The following is a 14,163-nucleotide window of genomic DNA, read 5'->3' as shown; positions in this document are numbered from 1 at the left end:
TACAGGTAACTGCCAAAATAATAGAAAATAATGAAAAATACTAAGTATATTGAAAGCAGGTGCTTCCACACAGGTGTGGTTCCTGAGTTAATTAAGCAATTAACATTACATCATGCTTAGGGTCATGTATAAAAATTATTTTGGCTACCACGGCTATGCCCCCATAGGATGACAATGCCCACATCCAGAGGGAACGAGTGGTAGTGCTGAGCGATTAGTGCTTTAAGGTCAGTTCTGTTTCAGTTCGATTATAAAAAAATAATCATGGTTTTCGAGTTGATTATTTTTTTTTTGACATTGAAATGGAACGGACAGCCTTTTAGCCACATGAAATCGTATTAAAATCTGTTCTTATACACCCCCCAGGAAGAATGACACTTTTAAAATGTTTTCTGACAAGTGAGCACTTAAATATGGTAATTTTCACAAATTCTTAGAATGTTTGGGAATTACATATACTAATTCTATAGCAATATAGAGTGGGAAAGCAGCCTTGCGTTTGGACAATTAATAGGCACTGCAGTAAATAAACCCTAATAAAATGATCTGTCTCATTCAGGACCGGTGTGCCATAGCTAATCAGAGCTACAGTATGCCTTTATGCAAACAACCCATTTGCCACACAGGCCTGCCATCATTCACATTGAACTGGACTGTGTGTTTACAGCTAGTTGGCTGTCAAAATTGCACTTACGAACAATGGGGAATTGTAGCCTTCGCGTCCTTCTCCAGCTTGCCTGCCTGACTAAAGTTGGATAGCTTGCTATAGCTACAACCAGACACAAATTCTAGAACACCTCACTGACCATTTTACTCGCCCTAGCAGAGCTGGTTGGCTAGGCTGTTTACATGTTATCTAGAGAGTTTGTGACTAACAAATAATTTTTTTTACCTACGTTTACTGACACCTGTCATATTCAGCAGGTGTTGCGCATTCGTAAATTCATCAGTTATTCTGTGCTCTGGGACACTCAGACGAGAGTGCTCTGAAATCGGAGTAGATAGCCAGAGTGAATTTGCGAACGCAAGAGATATGCTAACTGTATAACAGTCATTCAAGTGCTTGCTAGCTAACCAAATGACACCTGCATCTCTAGCTGTGTATAGCCACCGAAAAATATGAGGGGGAAAAGTCAGTCACTCACCCACTCCTCCAATGAAATTACATCCTCCTTGCAGCTAGCTAGCGAGTTAACATTAGGCTCCGTGTTTTTAGCTTGCTACATAAATAGATACGCTAGCCTATTAGCCACGTTATGACTAACTTGTGATCATTGCTCTTGCTAGTTTGATTGTATTGACATTCCCAGCCTTAGTTAGATTAATCAATTTCTGTCCAAAATATTAAGTCATTGAAACTGAAACACTGCATCCCAAATGGAGGCAGCAAATAATGTACTAGGCCAGCTGTGATTTACAACCTGATAGCAATATTTTTTGGACTACCAACAAATGTATTGGTGAATTATATTAATCATGCATTGAACTGCATTCATCTTTTCTGCCAGCAATGTCTTACTTTGTGCCATGGAATGTTGAGTCAAATAAAACCTATTTTTAAAACCTCTTATAAAGTTGGTTTTGTAGCATAAACTGGGAATTTGATATTTTTGACTGTTATTATGATTGTCTGTTTCATAACTGCAAAGTAGTTAAAACGCTGTCAGTTCCACTTTAAATGCACTAATGCATTTTGTGGGTTGAATGCTGTAACACTGAATAAAAAAAACAATTAATAAAAGTCCCATGATGGTAGTGACTGCCTACTACGGCTTACCACTTAATAACCATCATTTATTAACATTACTTTAATAAAATATTTGTTTTATTTGATGACTGTTATTTAATTCCAAGTCATCATCTTATCTCTATAGAGCTGCTGCCTATACTAAAATCACTATTTTAGTAGTTCTTCAAAGTAAATAAAGCATACTTTTATGACTGCTGAATACCAACTATCAATCACTTAGATCATGCATTTTCAAGGTCATGAAGCAACTGCTTTCTATCCCTCTCGATCACGCGTTCTCTCGTCTCTCATTCTCCATGTCTGCTCCGCACAGACCGGACAGGTTTAAGCGGGAGCGCAATGGATTATGGTCATTATAGTTAATTACCACGTTTTCTGCGCAAAACTGTTGAATATTGGCCTGTTGGAACTCCCTACTACATCGCACAGTTCAGGCTTCATCTGACTTATCTCTACAGAAACTGCACATTGAGCTCACAGAAAAAAATTGAAACGAAATGGAATTTAAATAATTTAAAAAATCACTAAAATATTGGTTAATTGCTCAGCACGAGTGGTCACTGAATGGTTTGATGAGCATGAAAATGAAAATGACGTAAACCATTAACCATGGCCATCTCAGTCACCAGATCTCAACCTAATTGAACACTTATGGGAGATTCTGGAGCGGCGCCTGAGACTAAGTTTTCCACCACCATCAACAAAACACCAAATTATGGAATTTTTTGTGGAAGAAGGGTGTCGCATTCCTCCAATAGAGTTCAAGACACTTGTAGAATCTATGCCAAGGTGCATAAGACACTTTATGTTCGTGTTTCCTTTATTTACATTTAACATTTTAGTCATTTAGCAGACACTCTTATCCAGAGCGACTTCCAATTAGTGAGTGCATACATTTTTCATACTGGCCCCCCAGTTACCTGTAAGTCTATGGGGTGGTCTTACCGTGGTCTTGTCGGTTGCCATGGGGACGTCGTACATCTCATTGATGTGGTTGTCTAGGAGACTCTGCTGGGAGTGAGCCTGGATGATCTGGCTTAGGTTCTTCCTGGACTGTTTGGGAGGCAAGGCCGGGGGCTGACCATCTACTGTCTCTGGGGATCTGGAGCGAGACAAACAATGTTAGCTAATGGTACAGTACCTTCAGTCAGTCAGTCCTTGAACCTTTTTCAAGATAAGACACACTCCATTTCCTAAAATCCAACAGAGCTAACAGAGCTCAGTAAGCCATCCAGCTAATCAGAGCTTTTGGTTTAGTTGAGACTCCAGTTGCCCCTGTGGCCATTGGCCAATAGCAAAGCAGAGCTGCTACAGTACATTCTCCAACAGAGAGACACAGTGGGTGTGTGTTGTTCTGTGTACCCACAGTCATATATATAGAGAGAGTTGGGCCAATGCGGTTTCTGTCTGAACATTCCCAAAGCGCCACTTTCTCCATAGCAGTTGCAAAGTGATAATTGACGCTTCCAAGTTGTGCTGTTTATTTCTGATAGTTTTCAAAACCTATGAATATGTCCATTGAAAGCAGATATGCAATTTGTTAACACCACAACACAGTACAGACTTGTTGTGGTGTTAAGGATATCATACAGACACCCGACAAGGCCCAAATCCCTGTCATTCGCGTGAGGAAGAGACAGAGATATCGTGGACGTAGAACGGGGTGCCTTGTAAGGATCCGACGGCGAGCGAGTAAACTGCCTCTTCCATCAATCCTGTTAGCCAATCTTCAATCATTGGATAACAAATTGGATGACCTAAGATTACGGTTATCCTACCAACGGGACATTAAAAACTGTAATATCCTATGTTTCACCGAGTCGTGGCTGAACGACGACAATGATAACATACAGCTAGCGGGCTATACGCTACATCGGCAGGATAGAACAGCTGACTCCGGTAAGACAAGGGGTGGCGGTCTGTGTATATTTGTAAACAACAGCTGGTGCACAAAATCAAATACTAAGGAAGTCTCGAGGTTTTGCTCGCCTGAGGTAGAGTATCTTATGATAAGCTGTAGACCACACTATTTACCAAGAAAGTTTTCATCTATATTTTTCATAGCTGTCTATTTACCACCACAAACCAATGCTGGCATTAAGATTGCACTGAATGAGTTGTACAAGGCCATAAATCAACAGGAAAACGCTCATCCAGATGCAGCGCTCCTAGTGGCCGGGGACTTTAATGCAGGGAAACTTAAATCCGTTCTCCCTAATTTCTACCAGCATGTTAAATGTGCAACCAGAGGGAAAAAAACTCTAGACCACCTTTACTCCACACACAGAGACGCATACAAAGCTCTCCCTCGCCCTCCATTTGGCAAATCTGACCATAACTCTATCCTCCTGATTCCTGCTTATAAGCAAAAACTAAAGCAGGAAGCACCAGTGACTCGGTTAATAGAAAAAGTGGTCAGATGACGCAGATGCTAAGCTACAGGACTGTTTTGCTAGCACAGACTGGAACATGTTCCGGGATTCTTCAGACAGCATTGAGGAGTACACCACATCAGTCACTGGCTTCATCAATAAGTGCATCGATGATGTCGTCCCCACAGTGACCGTACGTACATACCCCAACCAGAAGCCATGGATTACAGGAAACATCCGCACTGAGCTAAAGGGTAGAGCTGCCGCTTTCAAGGAACGGGACTCTAACCCGGACGCTTATAAGAAATCCCGCTATGCCCTCCGACGAACCATCAAACAGGCAAAGAGTCAATACAGGGCTAAGATTGAATGGTACTACACTGGCTCTGACGCTCGTCGGATGTGGCAGGGCTTGAAAACTATTACAGACTACAAAAGGAAGCACAGCCGCGAGCTGCCCAGTGACACAAGCCTACCAGACGAGCTAAACCACTTCTATGCTCGCTTCGAGGCAAGCAACACTGAAGCATGCATGAGAGCACCAGCTGTTCCGGATGACTATGTGATCACGCTCTCCGTAGCCGATGTGAGTAAGACTTTTAAGCAGGTCAACATTCACAAGGCCGCAGGGCCAGACGGATTACCAGGACGTGTACTCCGAGCATGTGCTGACCAACTGGCAAGTGTCTTCACTGACATTTTCAACATGTCCCTGACTGAGTCTGTAATACCAACATGTTTCAAGCAGACCACCATAGTCCCCGTGCCCAAGGACTCTAAGATAACCTGCCTAAATGACTACCGACCCGTAGCACTGACGTCTGTAGCCATGAAGTGCTTTGAAAGGCTGGTCATGGCTCACATCAACAGCATTATCCCAGAAACCCTAGACCCACTCCAATTTGCATACCGCCCCAACACTCCACACTGCTCTTTCCCACCTGGACAAGAGGAACACCTACAGTGGGGAAAAAAAGTATTTAGTCAGCCACCAATTGTGCAAGTTCTCCCACTTAAAAAGATGAGAGAGGCCTGTAATTTTCATCATAGGTACACGTCAACTATGACAGACAAAATGAGGAAAAAAAATCCAGAAAATCACATTGTAGGATTTTTAATGAATTTATTTGCAAATTATGGTGGAAAATAAGTATTTGGTCAATAACAAAAGTTTCTCAATACTTTTGTTATATACCCTTTGTTGGCAATGACACAGGTCAAACGTTTTCTGTAAGTCTTCACAAGGTTTTCACACACTGTTGCTGGTATTTTGGCCCATTCCTCCATGCAGATCTCCTCTAGAGCAGTGATGTTTTGGGGCTTTCGCTGGGCAACACGGACTTTCAACTCCCTCCAAAGATTTTCTATGGGATTGAGATCTGGAGACTGGCTAGGCCACTCCAGGACCTTGAAATGCTTCTTACGAAGCCACTCCTTCGTTGCCCGGGCGGTGTGTTTGGGATCATTGTCATGCTGAAAGACCCAGCCACGTTTCATCTTCAATGCCCTTGTTGATGGAAGGAGGTTTTCACTCAAAATCTCACAATACATGGCCCCATTCATTCTTTCCTTTACACGGATCAGTCGTCCTGGTCCCTTTGCAGAAAAACAGCCCCAAAGCATGATTTTTCCACCCCCATGCTTCACAGTAGGTATGGTGTTCTTTGGATGCAACTCAGCATTCTTTGTCCTCCAAACACGATGAGTTGGGTTTTTACCAAAAAGTTCTATTTTGGTTTCATCTGACCATATGACATTCTCCCAATCCTCTTCTGGGTCATCCAAATGCACTCTAGCAAACTTCAGACGGGCCTGGACATGTACTGGCTTAAGCAGGACACGTCTCGCACTGCAGGATTTGAGTCCCTGGCGGCGTAGTGTGTTACTGATGGTAGGCTTTGTTACTTTGGTCCCAGCTCTCTGCAGGTCATTCACTAGGTCCCCCCGTGTGGTTCTGGGATTTTTGCTCACCGTTCTTGTGATCATTTTGACCCCACGGGGTGAGATCTTGCGTGGAGCCCCAGATCGAGGGAGATTATCAGTGGTCTTGTATGTCTTCCATTTCCTAATAATTGCTCCCACAGTTGATTTCTTCAAACCAAGCTGCTTACCTATTGCAGATTCAGTCTTCCCAGCCTGGTGCAGGTCTACAATTTTGTTTCTGGTGTCCTTTGACAGCTCTTTGGTCTTGGCCATAGTGGAGTTTGGAGTGTGACTGTTTGAGGTTGTGGACATGTGTCTTTTATACTGATAACAAGTTCAAACAGGTGCCATTAATACAGGTAACGAGTGGAGGACAGAGGAGCCTCTTAAAGAAGAAGTTCTAGGTCTGTGAGAGCCAGAAATCTTGCCTGTTTGTAGGTGACCAAATACTTATTTTCCACCATAATTTGCAAATAAATTCATTAAAAATCCTACAATGTGATTTTCTGGATTTTTTTTCCTCAATTTGTCTGTCATAGTTGACGTGTACCTATGATGAAAATTACAGGCTTCTCTCATCTTTTTAAGTGGGAGAACTTGCACAATTGGTGGCTGACTAAATACTTTTTTCCCCCACTGTACGTGAGAATGCTATTCATTGACTACAGCTCAGCATTCAACACCATAGTGCCCTCTAAGCTCATCACTAAGCTAAGGATCCTGGGACTAAACACCTCCCTCTGCAACTGGATCCTGGACTTCCTGACGGGCCGCCCCCAGGTGGTAAGGGTAGGTAACAACACATCTGCTACACTGATCCTCAACACGGGGGCCCCTCAGGGGTGCGTGCTCAGTCCCCTCCTGTACTCTCTGTTCACCCATGACTGCATGGCCAGGCACGACTCCAACACCATCATTAAGTTTGCCGACGACACAACAGTGGTAGGCCTGATCACCGACAACGATGAGACAGCCTATAGGGAGGAGGTCAGAGACCTGGCCGTGTGGTGCCAGGACAACAACCTCTCCCTCAACGTGACCAAGACAAAGGAGATGATTGTGGACTACAGGAAAAAAAAGAGGACTGAGCACGCCCCCATTCTCATCAACGGGGCTGTAGTGGAACAGGTTGAGAGCTTCAAGTTCCTTGGTGTCCACATCACCAACGAACTATCATGGTCCAAACACACCAAGACAGTCGTGAAGAGGGCACGACAAAGCCTATTCCCCCTCAGGAGACTGAAAAGATTTGGCATGGGTCCTCAGATCCTCAAAAAATTCTACAGCTGCACCATCGAGAGCGTCCTGACTGGTTGCATCACCGCCTGGTATGGCAACTGCTTGGCCTCCGACCGCAAGGCACTACAGAGGGTAGTGTGTACGGCCCAGTACATCACTGGGGCCAAGCTTCCTGCCATCCAGGACCTCTATACCAGGCGGTGTCAGAGGAAGGCCCTCAAAATTGTCAAAGACTCCAGCCACCCTAGTCATAGACTGTTCTCCCTGCTACCGCACGGCAAGCGGTACCGGAGTGCCAAGTCTAGGTCCAAAAGACTTCTCAACAGCTTCTACCCCCAAGCCATAAGACTCCTGAACAGCTAATCATGGCTACCCGGACTATTTGCACTGCCCCCCCACCCCATCCTTTTTACGCTGCTGCTACTCTGTTAATTATTTATACATAGTCACTTTAACTCTACCCACATGTACATATTACTTCAACTATCTCAACTAGCCGGTGCCCCCGCACATTGACTCTGCACCGGTACCCCCCTGTATATATAGCCTCCCTACTGTTATTTTATTTTACTTCTGCTCTTTTTTTCTCAACACATTTTTTGTTGTTGTTTTATTTTTACTTTTTTTGTAAAAAAATAAATGCACTGTTGGTTAAGGGCTGTAAGTAAGCATTTCACTGTAATGTCTGCACCTGTTGTATTCGGCGCATGTGACCAATAAAATTTGATTTGATTTGATTTAATCAATACAAATGTCTTAAATTCGCTGCTCTGCTCTGTTATTTTATTATTATTTTTTTAACCTTTATTTAACTAGGCAAGTCAGTTAAGAATAAATTCTTATTTACAATGACGGCCTACACCGGCCAAACCCGGACGACGCCGGCCGGTTGTGATACAGCCTGGAATCGAACCAGGGGGTCTGTAGTGACGCCTCAAGCACTGAGATGCAGTGCCTTAGACCACTGCGCCACTCGGGAGCGGGTAATTTCATCACAAACATTTTAAGAATAAAGACTCTAACATGGCAGCTGTCCTAAAACCTGGCTGAACTCTCTATATACAGTATATGGCTCTGTGTGTACAGTGGGTGTGTGTTATACAGTGTACCTAACCATCCTAGTCACTCAACAACAGAAATCGCAGGAGGACCAGGGGGACTAGAAGCCAGTCACAGCACATTGTCTTTGTTTAGCGTCCTGTATGCCAGGCTGGTGTCACAACACAGGAGACACCATGGCCTGGTCCGGAGGGAGACCCTGCAGGAAGGACAGACAGGCCTCTCCAACATAAAAATACACTATGCTGACATCAGCCACAGGCCTGGGGGGAGGGAGGGAGACAGGCAAGACTACTGCTCACTGACCACAGGGAGATGCACAGTAACACACTTTTTCAAATACTAGTTTAAACTAGAGTATTTTTTTCTGAAATGCTGGATAATTAGCTGAACTAATTAGCTGAATAAAAACAAACAGGGCTGTATTCCGCTAATTACATCAAGACAATAAGATATAATGTGCTACAATCGCTGTCCTTTTTCACAATGACTGTAAAGTCAGGGAAAGTTCAATATTCTATTTTTTCTTTAAAAGGTCAGGCTGGGGTCAGCAGCCTTTCAAGTGACAGTGTAGTGGGATGTTTTCCAGGTTTACAGATCAGGTTGTAGAGGGGGAGGTGTTACATGACCTGGTTGCTATGCTTTGGTTTCAACAACCTGAAACCTTATCCTCACTGAGCTAAGGCTACGTGACAGGGAATATGGTTGTTTTTATGTTTATTTTTGAGAGAGAGTGAGGGAGAGAGTGTGTATGTGCGTGCGTGTGTGTGTGTGTGTCACTGGATATAGCAGTGATGTGTGAGCTCTCAGGAAGAGTGAGCAGGTGGTTATGTCATCTTCTGGATCAATGACAAAAGACATGAGCAAATGGCTTGGCACTGAATGTGGGTGGGTACAAGTTTGTGTATGCCTGTGTGTGCGAATGCAGAAGTGAAATGCGAGAGAAAGTATATATGGTGAGTGTAGGTATGTTTGTGTACATATGCATAGGTTGAATTGGGATTCTGTAAGTGTCAGAACTATTCCCTCCATTCCCAGTACAGGTTCAGTATCTGTCCTAGTGCTGTTGACAGTTCTTGGTAAGATAACACAGCAGAACATATAAATATCATTCCTGCTCTAAGATGATAAGACAGTGACATATGGAGACTATTAATTTGTCCTCCACTCCTAGTGGCACTTACCCAATCTAGCCTAATAATAAACAGTTATTGGAACTCTGAAAGGCATCTCAAAGAACATAACAGCCAAGGGAACTGGAGTACAGGGTTGGCTGGAGGTTGAGGTTGGGATGTTGAGCAGAGGGTGGGAGAGTTCAACATAGCCCCACTCATCAGGGCAACCCAACCCTACTAGCCCAGGGGTTAGGCTACTCTCAGATGTTAGTGAACCACTACTGCATTGGTAGAATCATTGGGGCAAATTCGACCTAAGAGTGGTATACTGGGCCCCGTGTAGCTCAGTTGGTAGAGCATGGCGCTTGCAACGCCAGGGTTGTGGGTTCGATTCCCACGGGGTATGAAAAATGTATGCACTCACTAACTGTAAGTCGCTCTGGATAAGAGCGTCTGCTAAATGACTAAAATGTTAAAATGTAAACATGTATATGGTTCCCAGTCTAAGACACTAGGGGTTAGGCTACTCTCAGATATCAGTGGACCACTACTGCAGTAGACTAGAGCCACGGGCCGGGGGCATTTTGACCTAAGAGGGTTATACGGCTCCCAGTCTAAGACAGGCCAAAGGCATTATTATGATTATTATTACTATTATTGTGTTTATCACCCCCCCTCCCCGCCCCCATCCTGCTCCATCCCAGCCCTGCCGAACCCCCTCCATGCCCCCAGAGCTGTAAACACTTTTTGATAGCCCGCGTTCAAAGTCTCTGTTTCCATTTAAGCCCATTGAATGACATTTGGGAAAGGGTGTGAACTGTAATTGTAAGCCACAGACCACAGGCTAACCGTTAAAAATCAGCTGTTTCAGCAGTTGGAGCAGACAGCATGGCACTGGTACTGTCAAGTCCAATTTAATGTGGTTTCCATAGATTTTTAGACAGCGGCTTTAGTGGGGACTTTAACAGTAGAATCTATGCACTGTCACCAACTTTCATCCTCATTAACAACTATGGTGGTGTTTTGTTGGGAGAGAGCTGGTAAGAGAACTTCCATTATATTCTTTGACAGTCTTGCTCAGAGCCCTCACATATTGTTTCAGTGTAGGCCTAGTCTCTTGTACTGGGCTATAACTAGGGGCCAGAGTTGTTCCTGGTCCGATCATGCAGTCATGTCAACAGGGCTACTCATAACCACCACCCCTCTCATCTTCCTCACTACTGCAGTGTTTCCAGTGTCCACAAGGGGTCAGACTTACGAATGGAGTCCAGTCTAATGGAGTTGCCGTGAGTGGAAGAGGCTGATTTGTGATTGGGGTGTGTGTGCGTGCGTGTTTGTGTGTCAGCAGACTTACGGGGTAGAGTCAAGGCTGATGGAGTTGGCCTGGGTAGAGGACGCTGATTTGTGATTGGCGAAGACAGGGAGGCTGGGCGAAGCGTGAATCACATGGTCCACCAGGTGCCCCACCGACGACGGCCGCATCCGCGTCCCCTCCTGTACGAACGAGTTCCGGCTGCACGCACACACACAAAACGGTGGTTAGGAGGATTGTGTGAGTAATCAAAGCAAATGAATGTATGCTATCCACACTGTTGGAAGACTTCTATTTTATTTTGATTGTATGATGTTTTGTCCAGCTCTCTGATACATTTGAATGTGTATAATTCCTTTCATTTTCGATCATGCAATGAAATGTGTGAGTACCATTACTGACGGTATTGGAACAGGAACTCCCTCACAATGTAGATCTCTCCCTCTCTAAGGTCATGTATGGAGGGCATGATATGTGGGCATTATAATAGGACATGCTATAAGGAGGAGTGCCAGGTATTACTGGTTAGGGGTTCCGGGTGGGGAGCGTGTGGGCAGGCTCTGGGTCTCCAGCCTCTCGTCTGATAGGCTGTTCTTGCTCACCACCTCCCAGTCTGTCCCGCCCATCAACTTCCTGGACAGGGGCTTACTGGGAGACCTATTCAGAAAGGAAACACAGTCACATGACCGAGCCAAGGAGGAAGTGATACTGCTGACCAATGGGATAGAGGACTGTGTGATAAGGGAGATGGAAAAAGACAGAGGCAGCCTATTTCCTATATAGTGCACTACCTTTAACTAGGGCCCACATAGAGTGCACTATATAGCAAAATAGGATGCCATCTCAGACACAGCCAGAGTGATGAAACAATACATTCTAAAGCCCAGATGTAGATGCTGACTGAAAACCCAGCTCAGAGAAAAAGATTGAGGCTGTAGGATGTGATGATTGGCCCATCAACACCACTAATTCATCCTACATCACCTCTAGGATGTGACGATTGGCCCATCAACACCACTAATTCATCCTACATCTCCTCCGGGTAGAGGGCAATAATAAGGCACTAAACTAATGCTAATTAGCTGGTGCTTGTTCACCATCACTTCCTATATTGACTTTGGGCATTACAGACTTCAGGCTGTCATACTCTTAGAAGACCTCATAACAGTAACGCAGCCTAACAGACGCATTGAGAATGTATCTGTTCATATAGATACATGTCCATACAGTACAGTGGTGTGGCGCATTATGTACCTGGCGAACACCCGGTCCTTGATCCCCTTCTCTTTGCCATACTGCACCGACTGCACCTCTGTCCTCCCGCTGCAGAGACAACGTTCAACCAACATCCAACCATCATTTTAGTAACATTCAGCCACATCTTACAAACTGCTGTGCTGTACCTTACTTCCCAACGGGCGCTTCAATAAAGTCTCGAAAAACCTCCCAACTCTCCACTTCATGTTTCAACCATTTCTCAGACTTTTCTCCAAAACCCGATTTGTCACAGCACAATCTAGAAGAAGTTTCTTAGCCCCCTCATCACCCCCACTCCCAGCACAGCTCAAAGCACATACTCAAGTATTTAAATTTCAACAGTGAACAGTTTACATTTGTTTGTACTATTTCTAAACTACATCTGAGAAGTGAGTCCATATGAATAATAGAAGAACTCCCTATTCCCAAAAAAACTAAAAAGCGTTTCGAAAAACTGAAGAAAAACAAGCTCAGTTCTGGGGCATCGTTAATAATTCAACTACTTTTCTCTAAGATGAGAGCACGATAGCCAACAGCTAATGGAACTCCCCAAACACTTATGATTGATGGAACTTGTCATCGTGACCTAGCAAACATTGTACCTGTGTTGACATTTCAATGACAGCACTTTGTGCCTGGCGGGGGTGTGTGTGTGTGTGTGTGTGTGTGTGTGTGTGTGTGTGTGTGTGTGTGCGCATTCTCATGGGTGGCACTGGGGATTTTCTCCTACCAGTAACGGAACTTGGAGCCCAGGGAAAAGTAGTGGGTAAAGAAGTTCTTCTGAGGGGGAACAGGCCGGTCCAGACGGAAGAAGGTGTGGTGTTCTACACAGGTCTTCCATAGGTTCTTACAGGCTCTATAGTTCACCATGTTAAACCCCAGCAAGGTCTCCCTGGTCTCATTCTGTAAAGGGAGGGAGGGAGGGAGGGAGGGAGGGAGGGAGGGAGGGAGGGAGGGAGGGAGGGAGGGAGGGAGGGAGGGAGGGAGGGAAATAGTGGAGAAAGGGAAGGAGAGAGGGGGAAAGAGAATGACAGTGATTGACAACAATAATGACAAATGGGAAAGGACATGTTTCCATACTGTACTGAGAGTAATACAGTCTGAGCTGCTGGTATGCTGGTATGTAACCGATTCCTTTAGTCCATAGGCTTTCCTGTTGACTATGATTATCCTTGTTCATTGTGACCTAGGGTTGGAGTCTGTTTGTGTGTGTGTTTAGCATGCCTGAGACTACAGTAGCAGTAGTGAGGTGGTGTTGAGTCAAGGTCTTGGTCCTATTGTCACAGAAGGGGGGAGGTGTCAAGACAAGGCTACACTGCCTTGTTCATAGATGGGGGAGAAATAATGTGTTGGATTAGCCACCATGATTTGGTGGGTTTGTCACCTGAGGAGATAGGCAGCAGGGGGTAAATCCCTGTCTGCAGCCACAACATCCCCATACCCCTCCCTCAGCCCCCAGACGGTCTCCTGATGGCACATGCCACTAGTCATGAAGACATGGTGGTCCCACTTGGGTAATAATGTTCACAGGGACAGCTAATGTTCTGGTACAAGTTCAGCTCATATAGCCTGTGTTAGCCTACACAAACAGAAAAAGCCTGCAAAAACAACCACACCTGCATCTTGACTGTCCACACCTGCATCTTGAAAGAACTTCAAGGAAGAGCAGATTCTCTGAACAACCCCGTCATCATGTACATTAGACTAGAGCTCACCTAGCCTCACCATGAGGTCGGATAAAGTAGGGCTACTCAATTGCTCACTGGAGACAACTCACTAGTCCAGGAGAAGAATAGAAAAAAAGGGGCCAATTAATTTCCTGGTTTGTTGTTGCTTTTTAAAGCGTGTGCTGTGACCCGTGCACACATGACCGGCCGTGATCAGTCTTACCCATCTGTCCATGGCAGCATCCCAAATGGCACCCTATTCCCTATATACTGTACTACTTTTGATCAGAGCCCTGGTCAAAAATAGTACACTAAATATGGAATAGGGTGCCATTTGGGATGCGCCATGAATAATACAGCCTGAGTGACACCATGGAGGCTGGCCGACGGCTGCAGTGCTTTTAGTACAACTGCTCTGGAAATACACCTCATCCATTATTGAACCAGGAAAGGGAGGAGTGGATGGGGG

The 14,163-nt window shown here is 44.8% G+C and overlaps 1 protein-coding gene across 2 annotated transcripts in view; it reads right to left on the bottom strand.

Annotated features, from left to right (window-relative positions):
* Positions 1–14,163, bottom strand: part of ptpn4a (protein tyrosine phosphatase non-receptor type 4a) — a 93,701-nt gene that overhangs the window by 13,536 nt on the left and 66,002 nt on the right. For both annotated transcript variants that reach the window (XM_084179776.1, XM_084179775.1), the window contains exons 12-16: positions 12,758–12,930; positions 12,025–12,093; positions 11,293–11,427; positions 10,813–10,971; positions 2,696–2,852 (exon numbers count right to left, since the gene is read on the bottom strand). In XM_084179776.1, coding sequence (XP_084035902.1) covers positions 2,696–2,852; positions 10,813–10,971; positions 11,293–11,427; positions 12,025–12,093; positions 12,758–12,930 — 693 coding nt within the window. The remainder of the gene's footprint in view (positions 1–2,695; positions 2,853–10,812; positions 10,972–11,292; positions 11,428–12,024; positions 12,094–12,757; positions 12,931–14,163) is intronic.

Source organism: Coregonus lavaretus (assembly GCF_964263955.1).
Source record: "Coregonus lavaretus genome assembly, chromosome: 16".
Taxonomy (NCBI): domain Eukaryota; kingdom Metazoa; phylum Chordata; class Actinopteri; order Salmoniformes; family Salmonidae; genus Coregonus; species Coregonus lavaretus.
This window is presented reverse-complemented; position numbering and strand designations above follow the sequence as displayed.